Here is a 16,736-nt window from a genome sequence, read left to right on the forward strand (position 1 = left end):
ATCAGCACACTTCACACCTCTGATAGTCCGCCACACATACCTGCTCCTTGGCACAGGCTGCTCTCTCACTTGCTCATCACTCACTCGCTCACTCATCACTCACTCACTCACTCAGAATTTTAGTGACTTTTTTTTAACCGTGTGTGGGTAGTTTGCCTGCATGCATATAGATACACCATTTGTGAGCCTTGTGCCTCTGTACGCCAGAAGGCAGCAGCACTGGATCTTCTAGAGCTGGAGTCATAGAAAGTTGCAAGCAATCACGTGAGTGTGAGGAAGCCAGCTCCTCTGGAAGAACAGCCAGTGCTCCTAAACCCTGAGACATTTCTCCAGCCCCCATCCTTTCCTTTTACAATGAAAACATCTTAATTTTCAAGCAGACAATATTGGGTTCCATGACAGCGTTTTCAAACAAAATTTATTTTTGCTAATTAATTCTTCTGTCCTGCCCCCTCCCCCATGACCTCGCAGTTCTTAGCCACCTTTCCACTTTGATGTCACATGTGTCTTATTTCCTGCTTCACTCTGTTTCAGCTTCCCTGTTTCTCATCTGGTCTCCTTTCTAGTTTCATATTGCGTGCCCACACGTATACCCACTTATATGCATATGTATAAATGTAAGCTAGGAGTCATATATGAGACATTTGATATTTGTCTTTCTGAGTTGGGGTTACCTCACTTAATCTATTTTCCAGACCTATTCATTTTCCTGCATATTTAATGACTTCCTTTTTTTTTTTTATGACTGAACAAATTCCATTGTATATATGGGCCAGAATTTCATTATCCACTCATCTAGTGATGGACATCTAGGCTGGTTCCATTTCCTTCCTGTTATGCAATAATGCAGAATTAACATGGACGTACAAGTATGTCTGATGGAATTCATGTTTGTGGGTTGTAGTTGTCCTAGGTCTCTGCTTATTGGTCCTTCGTGGATGTAGGACATTGCGTCTATGTGTATTGGTCTTCTAACTGGAGTTCTCCTCAATGCAAGTCTCCTCACACCTCAGAGCTTGCTGTGTACTGTGCTTATATACTTCTGTCTCTTCCTACTTCTTTCAAACGGTGAGACACAACTCAATGGTTATCTCTACAGAGGCAAGAGGTAGATCTTCTTCCATCCTGCTCCAAGCCTGGTAATCCAGGCTTGCTCTCCAGTACTGATTTGTCTGTACATTCTGCTACTTGGGGCAGGAGCGGAGTGGGGCAGGGCAAGGGAGGGGAGGGGAGGAGGAGGCTGAAGTCCCTTTGTGTCAGCCATTTTTGTAAAACACTTGACTTGAGCCAAGTGGACCAAAAGTTCTTCCATTTTAATTCCACTGAGATGCCACATCACATGCCTAACATCTATTGGAAAAGGATTCCAATGAAGTAAACAGAAAAACAAATCTGCTCTCTCTCTTTCTCTCTCTCTCTCTCTGCTTATTGAACATTCATTACATTTTCTTTTATTTTCCTCTGTTTTAGATTTCTAGTAGACAATTTATGCATTAGGCACAAATTCAAAGGATCCAAGAGAGACATGAAATAGAAACAAATAGGCTACTAAGTGTACATTTATGTATCACTGTTTGCCTGTTGTTGAAACTATGTGATTCTACCACAGAAGTATATAAAAAGTATTTCTGACTTAGCAGACACATACATTGTTCCTAGAATAATTTTCTATAGTACAAGCAAATGTATACATAGTATCTAGCACTATTTGCTTGTTATTGAAACTTCTCCCTAAGTACCTAAAGAGTAAGTTTTACTTAAAAAGAGATACATACTATTACAGTCCTCAATTTTCCTTGATTTAAAATAAAGCAAACCCTGGGTTGAGAGAGAAGACTCAGTGAATAGAAACATTTGCTAGATGAGGACCTGAGTCCAATGTCCCCAAACCCATATTAAACCAGGTTCCTACACAGAGCACCTATAACCCCAGTGCTCTTATGGGAAAATGGGAGGCAGAGACAAAATAATCCTGAATGCTCTCTGGTCAGTTTGCTTGGAATATGCAAGAGAAAAACAAGAGATGCTGTCTCAGGCTGGGCAGTGGTGGTGCACGCCTTTAATCCCAGCACTTGGGAGGTAGCCTGGTCTACAGAGTGAGTTTCAGGACAGCCAGGACTGCACAGAGAAACCCTTCTCGACAAACCAAACCAAAACCAAAAACGACGCAGTCTCAAACTAAGTGACAAGTGAGCATGACAAGTGACAAGGTTGTCCTCTGACCTCCATGCCCATGCATTCAGACACACAAATACAGGAAAACTAACAAGAAAAAGACATTTCTTACTGATATGCAGGAGGTTCCCAGTATTTTCTTTGACCATCACAAGTGCTGAAACATACAGGTAACTCAACAAATAGGTTAGTACACTTATAGCACAAACCACACCGAGTTGTATGATTAACACACAGTGACAAATTCCCACAATTTCCACAAAGACTGTATTTTTAAACCCACAAGCCACCCATGAAAGTATCTATTTCTATATTGTCCACTAGAAAAAATTTTCTTTCCTGAGGGGCTCACATGGAGAGCAGGAAAACTCTTAAAAGTAGAGCCCCACTTACTGGTCCAATTCTAAATGGGCTCCCCCCATCTTTCCCTCCTGCCACTTCCAAATATTCTTCCTTCCATCCTTTAAAATCATCTCTATTCTGCCCTAAGAGCTTCTCTATCTTCTCTCCATTCTCCCTGCAAGTAATGACTACCTACCTCACATCAGGCAATGGTCCAGGAACTGAAGCTTGAAGATAGAAAGAAACAAGGCATGTAAGAAGAAAGAGGCATGGGAGTCACTCTAGGGAAGGGTGGCCAGAAAATGGCCAGGGTATATGACATTTACCCAAAGACTTCAAAAGACTTCCTCCTATATGGGTGTGGGGAGAGCGCTGCAAGTCATGGAGAGGGCACAGGCTTGGTGTTAAGAGTGCTTATTGTGCCCTCTGAGCTTCAAGAAGGGCAGCAGGCTAGCTAGAGCTTCAAGTAAAGGAAGGGGAGGAACTTTGGGAGTCAGAGAGGTCAGGAGAGTCTGGCAGCAAGCCAAATGGTAAGTTCTTGTAGGGAAATGGAAAAACCAGTGGAATCTCTGAGGATGAGGAGGCGGGGTCCCACGAGAAGAGCCTCAGGCTGGGTAGCAGTGGGGTGGAAGGAAGGAAGATCACTTAGGAGTCAACCTGTAGGCTAGGTGGGGAAACAGACGGGTTAGATGAAGCTAGTTGCTGGGGAGGTAGAAACGATTAGGATCTAGGTCTACTTTGAAGGTATAGTACGTGGTTTGAAACTAGTTCCCTTGTGATCCAAGGTTCTTGCACAATCTTGGAGCCCAAAGTAGTAACGTGAGAAGTGGTGGGATTCAAAGAAGTTGGGCCCAGTGGCCGATATTCAGGGCATCAAATTTGGCAACCAGAGATTGATCCCTGGAACCCACCTAGTAGGTGAGAATAAACTCTGCAAGTTGTTCTTTGACCTCCACGTGTGCCATGGCCTGTGCAGACCCACACATATTTAAAAAAAAGAAAGAAAAGATAACTTGATCATTAAAAGAAAAAAAAAGTCATTCTAAAAAGAATAAACCTGGCTCCCGTTCTACCTCTAGTTTTCGATCTTCCAGTCTATGTGACCTATCCGTGTGCACATACTTCTATTATTGTGACACCATCTGTTAAGGAGGACTTGCGACAGCCAAACAGATGTTAGCATCATTTGCTCCTGCACCCTCCAAAGCTGGGAGGAATATTAGCTTTCTTTCCTTACATATTACAGATTAGAAAATAGACCAATAGATCTGACTAGCATGATTTTTCTTGCTGGTGCAATCCTGAATGTGTGATATATAAAAAAAGCAAAAGTAATTCCGAGGTCCTCTTAAGTGAGGGCAAAGGAATTGGCATTACTGAGAAAGGAAAACACAGTAGGTGGAGCTTTTGAATTGAGATTAGTTTTATGACTATCAAGGCTTTCCAAGGTCTCATGGCCTTCTGTCCAACATTAGTGTCACAAACTGTCACACTAGGCCTAAAAATCCTTGAGGAAATGTTTAAAGGCATTTTACCTCTGCAGCACTCTCTTGTTCTGGATGAGACATGTTTTGACATAGCGTATTAAAGGGGCATACGTCCTTTTAAAAATGGGAAGTAAATAAAGCAATAGTCAAACGAATATCGTATACCCTTACAAACCTTCAGTTAGCAAATCTTTATTTCAACCAGGAGACATTAGCTATTAGAGGGTTCACTGTCCTTTAAATGTCAAAACCCAGTCTTCATTTGTGGGTGCATGATGCCAGCAAGACACTAGTCCTACACAGCACCACGCCAATCTGAAAAGTGGCAGAGTGAAGAAGGGTTCTGACAGCTCTTGGGCAAGTAAATGAATTCAAAAAGGGTGCGTGGGGAACAGCAGCCACTAACGTATCTGATGAAACAGTACCTAGAACAGAGTGCTTACTACAAAAGTATAGAAAGAGGAAGGAAACCTAACTGGCGTTTTAAGTCATCTGGGGGAGAGGGGAGACAGAAACTGGTATGTATGTAGGATTCCTTTAAAGGTTAGGAACAGACTAAGGGGAAGCTATTTAAATTGTGCAAACGTTTGAGATCGCTAAGCTCAGCTTTCCCGGAGCCTTGCCGGCTCACAAAGCCATCGAAGACACTATAAAGGAAAAACAAAACAAACAAACAAACAAAAAACCAAAAACACCCATTGCTACAATAGTTAAGGGAATCCAAACTTGTTGTAGAGCAAGTGAAGTGGAGGCCAGACTAGGTGACTCAGATGCATGACTCAAAGCCGACACGGGCCTGGCTGACAGCTCCCGGAGGCGGGGGGGCACCACGTCTGTCACATTTCAGGAAAGTACCAGGCTCGGGAGGGCGACAGGAAGCCTCCCCGGCGCGTGCGTGAGTGTGCCGGGGCGGCCTCCGCCCGCCGCTCCCCGCCACGCGCCCACCGCCCCGCCTCGCCTCGCGGGCGCCGGTCGGACCGTGCCTTCCGCGCCCCGGGAGCCGCACGGGACGAACACCTGTCGGGGCCCCCGCTCCGCGCGATGTAGGGCGCACGCCCAGCCGCCCGCGGGGTGGGTAGGCGAGCGCGTTCTCGCGAGGCTTAGGAAATTTCCCACGGCCCGTGTTGTGTCTGAGCCGAGCGGTGGAAGGCGCTCGGGAGGAGGTGTAGCGTGAGACTCGGGCTGCCCGCATTGTGCACATGCGCAGTGGCGCGAGCGCGCCGCGCCAATCCTGCGGCGCTCCGGAGCGGGTCTCGGGCGGGCTGATCCAGTTCTCCGGGTTTTTTGTGGCTCCCTGCGGGAGGCAGGCAATGCAGGAGCTGGGAAATCTTTTGGAAAGCAAAGGGCCGGGAGGGGGGCGGGGGGAGAGCAGGGAGGATCGCAGGTAGGGGACGGGAGACACCTGCCGAGAGGTGTCCTAGGCAAGACTAGCATCGGGCGGGCGCCAGCATCGGGCCACCGCCGGAGGAGCTGCTTCTAGGCAGTCACCTACACGTCTGCACCCACACCTACATCCTGCAAGCTGGCTGCTGCCATGAGTTCCCCAGGCAGCCGGAGCTCGGCGGGTAGCTCGCTCCCAAGTGCCCGGGCTTGTAGTGGTGGCTCTGGGGACAACCATTCGGGGCTCTGACGTGTGGGTGCAAAGTGAACATCGGGGGTTTGGGGGGGATGCCTTTGCGCGAGGCTGACCTCGGGATGACCCCAGCTCGCATGGGGAGAAGCGGCGAAAGGCACAGAGCTTAACTCCCAATGCTTTTCCCCTGCAGAGCTCTTGGGAAGGGTCAGGTCACGCGGCGATCACGCCTGTCTCGCCGCGTGTGCGGGTCGTGCGGGAGCAAATGAATGAAGACAGTCGCTGGCAGGTCACGGGGTACCGGGGCTCTGTCCCGATCTCCGCCGCTCCGGCACCTGATACTGAGATTAGCATAAGGGAGGCGTCCAGTGAACGTCTGAATGAATGAAAAAGGCTGGGAACCCGCGGCGAGCGGGAAGCCACTTGGAAAACACCCACTCGAGGAGGCGTCTCCTCTAGGCCTGTGAGACGCTCGCATTTTCCCAGGACCCCTCCTCCCGGCCCCGGGGCCCCGCCTCCTGACCCCTCCAGTCCCGGTCCCCGTAGTAATGCCCTCCGGTTTTCCTCAGTCTCCACGTACGTCCCCGAGGGCGCGTCCCAAAACCCGGATAACCGGAGCGCTCCCCATGGACTACTTGGAGGGCTCGTCCGCGGAGGAGCGGCCTGCGCATGCTCCATCGGCGGGGTAGGTTTCCAGGGAAAGGCAGTGAGCAGATCCCTTAGTCCGCGGGCGGCGCGAGGCGGCTGGCTCCCGGCGGCGGCGGCGAAGCGGGGAAAGACGGCGCGGGGGCCGGGTGGCAGCGATCGGCGAGGCCGAGGGAAGGGGCGGGGGAGAGGAGCAGGGAAAGGCGGCGGGGGGAATCTCGCGAGGGTTGGAGTTTTGGCGAGAGTTTGTGGAAGATGGCGCCTGTTGTGACAGGGTAAGTCTGAGGGGGCAGCGAGTGCTGGGAACCGGGAAAGTTGCGGGCGTCTGACCGCCGGCGGCAGGCGGCGGGCCGGGGCCGCGCGGCGCGCCGGGGCCTCGGGAGGCGGCGCGGGGCGGCGACGCGGTGGCGCGGGCCGGTGCGGGGCTCGCCCGTGCGCCGCGGTGGAGCGGGCTCCGGGCGCGTGAGGGCGGGCGGTGGCGAGGCCGGCGGCTGCGGGCGGAGTGCGGCCGGCGCGCGGGGCCGTGGGCACCGTGCCCGGCGCGCGCCCCCCTCGGCGGGCCTGGCGGGGATCCCGGCGCAGCTTTGTTCCCCGTGCGTGGCCCGCGTCGCCTGTCCTCCCAGCCGCTGCCCTGGGCGCCGGAGCGCTTTGTCTGTGCGCGCTGCCCCCCGCGATTCTGCCCCCAGCCCTTTGTTTCGCCGCCTTAGGCTCTCTGTGGGAGCCGCTGCGCGCCCCGCATCCCGTCTGCACCTCCACTCCGCTCGCTGTCCCTCCTCCCGTGCCCCTTTGTTGTATCCCTCTCTTCAGTAGCCGGGTGACCTGCCACAGCCCTGGCACCAGATTACTGCCGTTCTCTTTCTTCCATTGTCTTTCTCGTGTGTATCCCCTCTTACCTTTTTCTCTTTGGTCCTCACCCCCCACCCCCAGAGGCTTTGTCTCCCCTATGTAGTGTCTCATTCTCTTAGCATCCCCTTCCCCTCGCGTCACTGCCTGCCTGATTTATCCGCTGCCCACTGTGTCTGTCTGTTGAACTGTCTCAACCCCGGGGACTCCATCTGGTGCTTCTAAGTGCGCACAGACTCTAGGGTTTGCTTTTGTTGTTTGAGTATGGGAGATGCTTGGGATACTTAAGTTTGCTCCTTCCGCGCACCTCCTTTCCTTCGCACCCATTTCTCTCGGGATCACACCCCTACCCTACCCCTATGCGCCTCTCTCTTGGGATCAAAACGACTCCACTTTTCTTTGCCATCTTTCTGGGCCCGTGATTGTTTTGCTTGGTAAGAGTAGCGCTGGAAAAGGATCTCGATTTCTTGATGGTTATTGCTGTCCCATCATTGGCTTCTGATGGCCCAGGCCAAGTGCATCCGCAGGAGCCTTGCACCTGGGTTACTAGAGGGCTAATGGAAGGGTATATTTTAAGAATGTTAGAAGTAGGCTCAAAGGTACTTCCCCCCACCCCCGTTGGTGATGGAGAATAGTTTCTGATATTCGCAGTGGATGTGCGTTTGATGTGAATAGGAGGTGAGTGAATTTTGATGTTGAAAACTTGTGAATGTTGGGGTGAAGAAATTTATCGGTCCCCCCCCCCCCTTGGAATTTGTAGCTACAGTTTTAATTACTTTTCGGAGACATCTGTTTTGGGAATTTGATCAATGGCTTGCTTCTTTATAATTTAAATGAGTTTACCATTTATGGTTGTTTGAATTTGCAGTTTGAGTATGTAGTTTGTGATTTTTACATCTGTGGATGTGTGGCAACTCCTATTCCGACGTTGGGAATCAGGTGCCAAAGAGCAGAGTGTAGTTTTGGTTTGATGAATACTGCTTTGAGGATCTTTGTGGAATACATTAATTACAGGCAGTCTAAAGACTGGTAGCTTTTAGTTTGGTTATCTTAAGGTACTTCCTTGTGTTACATGAGCATTAAGTTGTTTTCAGCTCTTATTGTTATGGTAATGTTAAAAGCTTGGGTGAAGTCTGGGGGTGTGGTGTAGGATATTGTATACTAATGGCCTGAATTACTGCATCAGGGTTGAAATAACTCAGGGTTGTTAATACTGAATGTATTGTTCAGAAATATTCTTCCACTAGTTGATCGCTACTTTTAGAAGATACATTACCCATAAAGTCATATGCAGCTTCTTCTCTATATAAAGTTGGACACAAAGAGTTGTTGATGAGGACATAGAAGATGAGGTCTAAGGAATGTTGGCACTTTGGGAAGCTTTTTAAAAACGTGGTTATTAGAATTTTTAGGTGGAATACTTGCAGTGTAAGCCACACTTTATGAGCATACATGAAATTGTGAGAATTTGCATTTGTTTCATACTTAGTGCATAACTCGAGGTTAAAATTGGGCACACGCTGGTTCTGATCGTGAGCACAGTGCAAATTCTGTATAGTAATGCAATGTAGTTTGTTTTGATTTATGCATTTGAGAATGATCACAAAGACACCACACTTTACAACTTGAGGTGGGTTGTTTCTAAGCATGTGAGACTTTTATACTTTTAGCCCAAAGGCCGAGGAGTGAAATAAAAATGGTGCCTTAACTTAGACAGTGGGCATTTGGATATATAATGAACAGTGGCTGGGAACCTTTCTGAGTATTATTTCAGCTTTAAACTTATTACCCTGACATGTTTGTAGGGAATCGTTCTATGACATACGTCTAGGCAGTCAGTTTTAAAAAGTTTGATGTGTACTCACAGACTTCTATGATCTCTTAAGTGGGTAAAATATAAAAGTAAAAAGCTGCTATGGCCAGATGTGATTCCTTAGATAATCTTTGGCATTATGGATGGGTCCAGCGTTAGAAGGAAATGGTTATGTTCTAAAGGTCTTACATGTCTTAATTCTGAGGTTTACTTACTTTTTGAAATAAGACTTGGCTTGAAAGCAAGCACTATTTTGCATTTTGCTTCCTCCTAATACTAGATTCATGTTATTTCAGCTAGGGGCAGTATTTTCTCATGGATTGACTAAAAATTGTTATTTTTGGCGTTTGGCTTTGTGATTATTTCCAAGATATGTTGTTTCCTCTGCCAGCTTCCTAACTGTGCAGAATGGGAATGGAATAACTTGCCACATCTGTAGAGGTGCAGCCTTACCCTAGGTAGAGCCCCCTTGGATGAACAGTGTGCTTAAGGTCTAGGAGTTGTTACTGGAATGAGCTGATGTGAAGTAGGTCATTTTATAGGAAGTCAAGTAGGAGCTTATGAACTAAGTTCTTGACAAGTAAAGGAGTGACAGTGAAATGAAAGAAAAAAACCCAACTATGTGTTATTGAAGTTTGTATAAAAGATATAAATTTAGAGGGAGAGGGTCAAGCAGAAACAAAGAGATGGAAGGTATATCAGACTAACACGTTGTAAAATTATGGAATGCCCTTTATTGATTTCTGTATGTAGTAATACTTAATTTTTTATATATTTTAATTTTTAAAAATTTATTGTAGTAATACTTTTAAAAGGATAGTACAAAGTAATTTTTTTTTTGCACTCTTAGCCTGAAAAGTTTTATATCTGTCTTATATTTTTTGATGTTTTGAAGAATGTTTTCTGATCACTAGGCATGGGTTTAGACTTGGCTCTTGGTTTCAGGGGAAGTTTTTTTGCACTTGACATGCTGTAGATATTTCCTGATGAAACCCATTGTTCCTTTATTTTGGTAGTTGATAGTCTGGTGTCATCTAGTTCCCCAGTCTAAGTTTTGGGCTTCCTCTCTCACTAACTCTTTTCCTTCTGAACCTTTGAGACAGGTTGCACCATGCAGCCCGGGCCACCCTGGTACGCCTCTCAATGCTGGGATGACATGTGTGCTCATAGCTGAGCCTTTACTGTTTTTCTAATTACTAAGAACTGGTCCTTTTCCCTTCTAAGGAACCCCTTTAATCTGTAATGACACAGTGCATGCTGACGTTGCTTCTCACCTACTTTACCACAGGACCCTTTCCCCTTCTAGATTCACCTCTAGATTCTGCAGCTTCTCCATGGCAACAGCGGTGTTTCTGAGCAGTGAATCAATCACTCTAGTTCAAAAAGCTTTCAATGGCTCCCCCTACAGTCTTCACTAGGAGAGGCAGCAGGCTAGAGGGCTTTAAAGTTCTGTTTGCTCTGTGCTGGGTTCCAATTCTATTTTTCTTTCCACTTAAATCTTTGTAATATTATCAGGCTGGCCTATCCTTTTCTCTCCCAACAGTTGGAAGATAATTATTCCCATGTTAAAGGGTTGTGAGAGTTACATGAAATCATAGGCGACTGTTTAGTAGATTCAACGCACATACTTAGTGTTTTAGAAAAATTTTTTTGCTATCGTAGCAGGTTCTTCATAGCTATTTCATGGTTCCTTCTTCAACTAAATTGTCCTTCTTTCATCTTAATGCTCATATTTAAGAACTTTGAGTTCCAACCAAAATAGGCCTAGCAGTTTAATGCCTCCCCGAGTTTGGAAAAAAAAAAAAATACAGGCTATTCTTTGAGGCTGAGGTCAAGGAATAGTCTAATCAGATATGTCAGGCTAAGTTCCATGCTGTTGGTATGTGTCATTCTCTTTTATTTTAATTTTTGTATTTTATTTATTTTGGTGCTTTTTAAAATTTTACTTTTGTTCTATGTGTATCAGGGTTTTGCCTTGCATATATGTCTGTGTGGCAGTCAGATCTACATGGGAGCTACACACAGTTGTAAGCTGCCATGTGTGTGCTAGGAATTGAACCTGGATCCTCTAGGAAGAGCAGTCAGCATCCCAATGAGCCATCTGTTCAGCCCCCGGTATAATTCTCTAGGAATTTTGCTACTAAATTGTACTGTAATTAGTATACTCAAACCATTCCTTTTAATCATTTATATATTATATTCACAAGTGTGCCCAGTACTTGATAAGGAGTCAGAAAAAAAATTTTAAACAGGTTTACATTTCTTTAAAACATGAATTAACTTGGCTATATAGTCTGAATTTAGTATATAAAGTTATTCTTGTAATAGATACTCTTGGGACTGGAGAGATGGCTCAGTGGTTAAGAGAATGACTGCTCTTCCAGAGGTCCTGAGTTCAATTCCCAGCAACCACCTGGTGGCTCATCTCATAACCATCTCTAATGGGATCAGATGCCCTCTTCTGGTGTGTCTGAAGAGAGTGACAGTGTACTCACAATAAATAAATAAACAAATAAATAAGTCTTTTTTTTGAAGAAAAAAATGCTCATGTATCTCTATAGTTTATGACTCTGTCAGGAAACTGCTGCTGGTGTCCCCAGAGGAGTTGATGTTGTCAGCCTCAGGCTGTCACATAGTATTAGAAAACATAGTGAGGTTCATAAAAATGTGTGTTAAGACGATAGGAAATACTGCCGTGCATCGTTTGTTCAGTAATGACAAGTGCACATTTCACATTGTGGTTCTGTGTGCTTGGTTATCAAGTAGCTCTTGAGAGGTTATTTACTTATTTACTCAAAGACAAGACTTTCGGCCTGAGAGATAGCTCAGATTTTAGTGGGGAGGTTGAGACAGTAGATCCTTGGAGCTCTATTCGCCAATCATCCTAGTCACCTTGGTGAGAGGTTTCAGGCCAGAAAGAGAGGGAGAGGGAGAGGGAGAGACAGGCAGACAGACCCCTGACCCTGTCTTTTAAAAAAGAAAAAAAGGATAGTGTCTGAAGAATGACACCGGAAGTTGTCCGTTGACCTCCTCACATAGTTACACGTAGGAAGGCACACATTTGTCTGTAGCCCAAGCTGGCTTAAAGTCATGATCTGCTGGCATTATAGATGTGTTACCACCAAGCCCAGCTAGTTCCATTTTTAAGTGTTTCAATCCTTGGATACATAAAAATGTACATGAAACCTTAGGGCACTGTGTACTGCTTTGTTTTTTTTATCCATACCACAGACTCAAATTAATGATCTATAGGGAAATTCATCTTTAGGAAAGATTGCTCACTGGTAATTTCCTCATCATTAATTGTAAAATAGGGAATTATGCTTTCATTGTATTTACCTGCCAGGTACATTGTAACTGTTTTACCGGTGAAATTATAAAGGTCTAATAAAACAAGATGTGAGTGATTTGTAAATAGTAAAATATGGAGCTATTTTACTTAGTTTCCTTGATATCCCTCCATGCACAAAGCTCACGATATACTTTCTGTTGCATCCTGTGGTTGTGGGTCATGTTTTAAGAATGCAGTAGTGTGTTAGTGCGTTTAGTACATAGGTCTGCAACCCTTAAGATAGGGCTTTGACATTTTGAGCAGGCATATTTTGTAAATTACCAATCCACCAGGGGTGTTGTCATTGAGTCACCCCCAACTTTGGGGTTTAATTCTTGCTGCTCATGGATCTGCTTGGACAGCCACAATAATAAAGGAATGTTGACTGCCCAGCTGCTACTACCTTTCAGATGCTCTGTTGGCAGTTCTGGATGCCTCTTAGAGTCTGGCCTTACATCGTGATGTTGCTCATGCCTCATTAGGCCTGCTGCTGCTTTGGTGAATGAAATGATAGTCTAATGGTCTGAAAAATGTATTTTTCAAGCATACATAACAGATCCATGGGGACGGGAGAAATATAAGTGGCAGTAATTGTCTATCTGTGTAAATATTTGTGTAAATTTGTTAGGTTGACGAAATGCGCAGAGGTCCACACAGCATCTGTTCAGTCAGATTGGCGAGCTCTCAGGCAGTATTGGGTATAGTTAAACTATTTTAAGCTTACATATAAAAGGAAAAGACAAACCGTTTCTTATGCATTGTAAGTTTCAAGGCATGAATTGAAAGTGCTGTCTGCATCGGATCTATGTGAGATAGAATACATTAACACTAGAAAAATCACTAATAAGAACCTCTCTATTCCTATAGTATGTTTTGTTGGCACTAGCGCTAATTTGCATTGTTAACTAGATGATAGTCTAAATTGCTAAAATAGTTTCTCATAAAAGTCTCCTGTGAAAGTATTACTTTCTGAATGTGTTAGAGAGTATAATAGAAACAGACTGCATTATGAAGTGTGGAGCTGGTGTTATAGGGCCTTGTAAAATAGCAGATATACTAGCTTCAGGCTGGTTTGCATTAGAAGAAAGGCATTGTCCTCCTTTTCTGCAAGCTCATGAAGGTTGAATGCAGGCATATTTACTCAAATCCTATTTTTGGTTCTAGGTGTGAGAATAGTTTCCATGCCAAAAACCCAGTTATTCTGTACCAAGTTCCTAATCCTTAAACCAGTTGAAGTAAGCAGAAATATGGAGGTCCCAAGACATGACAAGTAACTAGGGAAATGAAACAAGGCTCTTCCCTTAATATATTTCATTAACAAGTGTAGGAAAGAGACAGTTCAGATTGAAACTTCTAAGTAAAGAACCCCACTGTGACAGTCTCCTAAAAGTGTCCAGCATGCTGTGTTGGACACGATTTAGTGGGAAGTATTCAGATAATTACAGTTAAGAGAAATGGTGGTCAAGACTGAGATGCATGTCTATGTATAGTGTTGGTAGGGACACTAGTAGCATTGATTGAGAGGTGTTTATATTAAAGATGGATAGTAATGGGGAGTTTTAATTAAGCTAGAAGTGTAGTTTGGGCTCTTTGAGGAAACTTGTCAAGCCAAGTAAGGGATTGGTGCAGATTTTAGTTGATCCTTGCAAGGCTGGTTGTAAATTGTAAAGCAGGTTGGAATTGGTGGTGATGATAAGGAGAACATAAGGCAAAGCAGCCTTCGTTCTAAGGCGGTGTAGTATAGGGAACTGTGGGGTCAGTGTGCTGTGTGTCACTAAAGTAGATCATAATGAACATGTTAAGTCTTTGTTGTGTTGGTGTGAGTATTAAATACAGCAAGGAATAGAAAATATCTTGTTCAGTTTTGAAAGTAGATGTTTAAGAAATAGTTTAATTTCCCCCTTTTTGTAATGTGGGATTTTTTCATTTGAGAGGGGGATATGGAATGTCAAAATGTTAAGAAATATCAAAACATTCACTTATGCTTGTCTCTTGCTGTGACAGTTAACATTGTTCTGCAGGTATAGATTTGTTTGTCTGTCTAATCTTTCTCTGACCTCCCAAGGGACTGGAGATGTTTTAATATGTCTCTAATAACATAGTTCATCTCCCAGATTACCAGCTATATGAATGGCCATGCCTGAAAAAGATTTAATAATATGTAACACTTGCCACTAGGTGGCACTTGGTCTAAGTGATAAAACTGGAATTCTACAGAGTCAATTTTCTACTTAAATGATACATGTATAAACTTACTCTTGGATTATATTCACCATTTTGCATTTCTGGACTGTACTGTTTAAAATGGAACATGAAACTTATCAAATAAAAAACCCTGAGTGTTAAAAAGTAGAAAATGGAACAGTTAAGACTATGTTCCACAGCCTTTTGCAGGAGGCTTTTTGTTGTTGTTGTTGGGTAGACTGTGGATTGCTTTAAAGGAGGAGAGTGAGCTAGCGTGTTTCTTAGAGAATTAGTTGGAAGGTGAAGAAGTGTGGCCTGCTTGAACATTGGGGTACGATTTTTTTTTTTGACCCATCTCCTTACCCCAGTTCTGTATTCTCATCACTGTTTTAGTCTCTGTGTTGTTCAGTTATATGCCTCATGATGCTAACTGCATCCTGAGTTGTATACATTGTATATAGAACCCATTAGATTGATTCAGGGACTTAAGAACTGGAAAAGATCTTACTAATTTCATGTTCCAAAATCCCCATTCATTTTTTTTCAGCCACAGGCAGATTAGATAGTTGACTTGTGGTTAGGTTGAGAGGTTCATGACTGAGATCCTTCTCTTTGGGGTGTGTGTGTGTGTGTGTTTGTGTGTTTGTGTTTGTGTGGCGGGGTGAGGTATATGCTTGTGCTTTCAATTTTTTTTTTTTTTTTTTTTAATTCATGCCATTAGTGATCTGTTACTGTGTCAGGTCCTTTATGCAAATGAGTTCTTCAGACCAAGTGGAGCGACACTGCGCGAACTACTATGCAGTTGTCCAGACTTCCTTTGCTGTCATCCTGTTTTTATTTTTGATTTTATTTTTATTTTTTCTTTTGAAATAAGGTCTCAATGTGATGTCCAAGTTGGCCTTGAATTGATTATTTATCTCAGGATGTCTCAGATTCGCTGCAGTCCATCTACCTGAGCCTCCCTCTTGCTAGCATTACAGTCCTGTACTGCCATATCTTGTTTTTGTACTTGGAGACAGCAGTTTACAATGTAGGTTTGGCTGGCTGTGAATTGCTACTGTAGCACAGACTGGTCTCTGACTTAGCCTCCTGCCTTAGTTTTTCCCAAAAGCAGGTTTATAGTCATGAATCCCACATCCAACTGGAGGTCTTTTAGTCTTGATACTACTTAGGGTGCATTTTCTATTTCTGACTCTTAGGAGTATGGCCTCCTTACTGCATACCTTCTTACCCACGGAGGACTTAATTCCGCCCACCTCATTCCTTTCCTCTCTACCATCTTAGTTTGCACTTGGTTGTCCCTAGAAGAAGATAGAAGGGCAGAGGGTGAAAGAGAGACTTTTGCACATGGAAAAACACTATAACTTTACATTTTATGCTGAAAAGCTTACTGACTTATAAACATGATGGTGAACATGCACCCATTATCTGGTGTATATGCTAAGGTACTACTCTTAACTGTGGAGCTATTAAATCTTTTGTGTCTGTCATCTCTGCTTATGCAGATGTCAAGAAAGTGAATTAAATTGATTCTGGCATTCAAAAATAGTGGTGAGAGGATTTGGTAAATCACTTAACAATCTAATAATGACTGCCATTTGACTAAATGGATTGCTGTTCACTGGTGTAGTTTACTGTTTTTGTCCCTTGCCAGGGTTATTTCATGAACATTGGCATCCATTCTTTAACTTGGTCTTCTCTATTATATTCAGTGTACATTTTGCACACAATTTAGTGATATGTCATTTATTTAAACATGTGGTTTCTTAGTTGTAACTCCTGGAGATTGTCAGTGGTAACTTAGGTAATTGTTAAATTACATAAGCACTCACTCTGTAGGCCATGTTGGCTTGAACTCAGAGATTCACCTGCATCTGCCTTTTGAGTCCTGGGACTGAAGGTGTGGGCTGAATTTAAACCTAGATTTATCTGTTACTTGTGTCTTGGCTCTTTCCATAGTTACTTTGTGTAGCTGAACCTTTCTTTTTCTTTCACGCTCCTGGCCTTGTGCCCTTGAGGCAAGCATTCTACAGATTACATACTTCTGGAAGTTTTTCTTAAGGACTAGTGTTACATACGTGCTCTATTCTTTTGCTGATTGGAAAGATTTTACAAAAAATTAAAAATTAATATAAATATATCTTATAGAGTGAACCATTATAGTTTTATAGCAAGAAATAACTTAATATTTGTGAGTATATTCTTTTTTTAATAGATACAAGAATTAACATTTTATTTTATATTAAAAATGTCAGCAGATAGCCATCAATATTAAAAAGATAGGGGGCAGGCTGGATAGATGGTTCAGTCATTAAGAACACTTGTTATTGCTTTGGACCTGGG

The 16,736-nt window shown here is 44.0% G+C and overlaps 1 protein-coding gene across 4 annotated transcripts in view; it reads left to right on the forward strand.

Annotated features, from left to right (window-relative positions):
* Positions 1-16,736, forward strand: part of Rbpj (recombination signal binding protein for immunoglobulin kappa J region) — a 189,314-nt gene that overhangs the window by 118,209 nt on the left and 54,369 nt on the right. The window contains exon 1 of one of the 4 annotated variants that reach the window (XM_029477019.2): positions 6,111-6,262. The exons of 1 other annotated variant lie outside the window; for it this stretch is intronic. In XM_029477019.2, coding sequence (XP_029332879.1) covers positions 6,126-6,262 — 137 coding nt within the window. In that variant the 5' untranslated portion in view covers positions 6,111-6,125. Of the gene's footprint in view, positions 1-6,110; positions 6,263-6,401; positions 6,498-6,967; positions 7,744-16,736 lie in introns of those variants that run through there. 2 more of the 4 variants (XM_021162518.3, XM_085836697.1) reach the window with 2 other exon arrangements.

Source organism: Mus caroli, unplaced genomic scaffold (genome assembly GCF_978045245.1).
Source record: "Mus caroli unplaced genomic scaffold, Mus_caroli_1 scaffold_4, whole genome shotgun sequence".
Taxonomy (NCBI): Eukaryota; Metazoa; Chordata; class Mammalia; order Rodentia; family Muridae; genus Mus; species Mus caroli.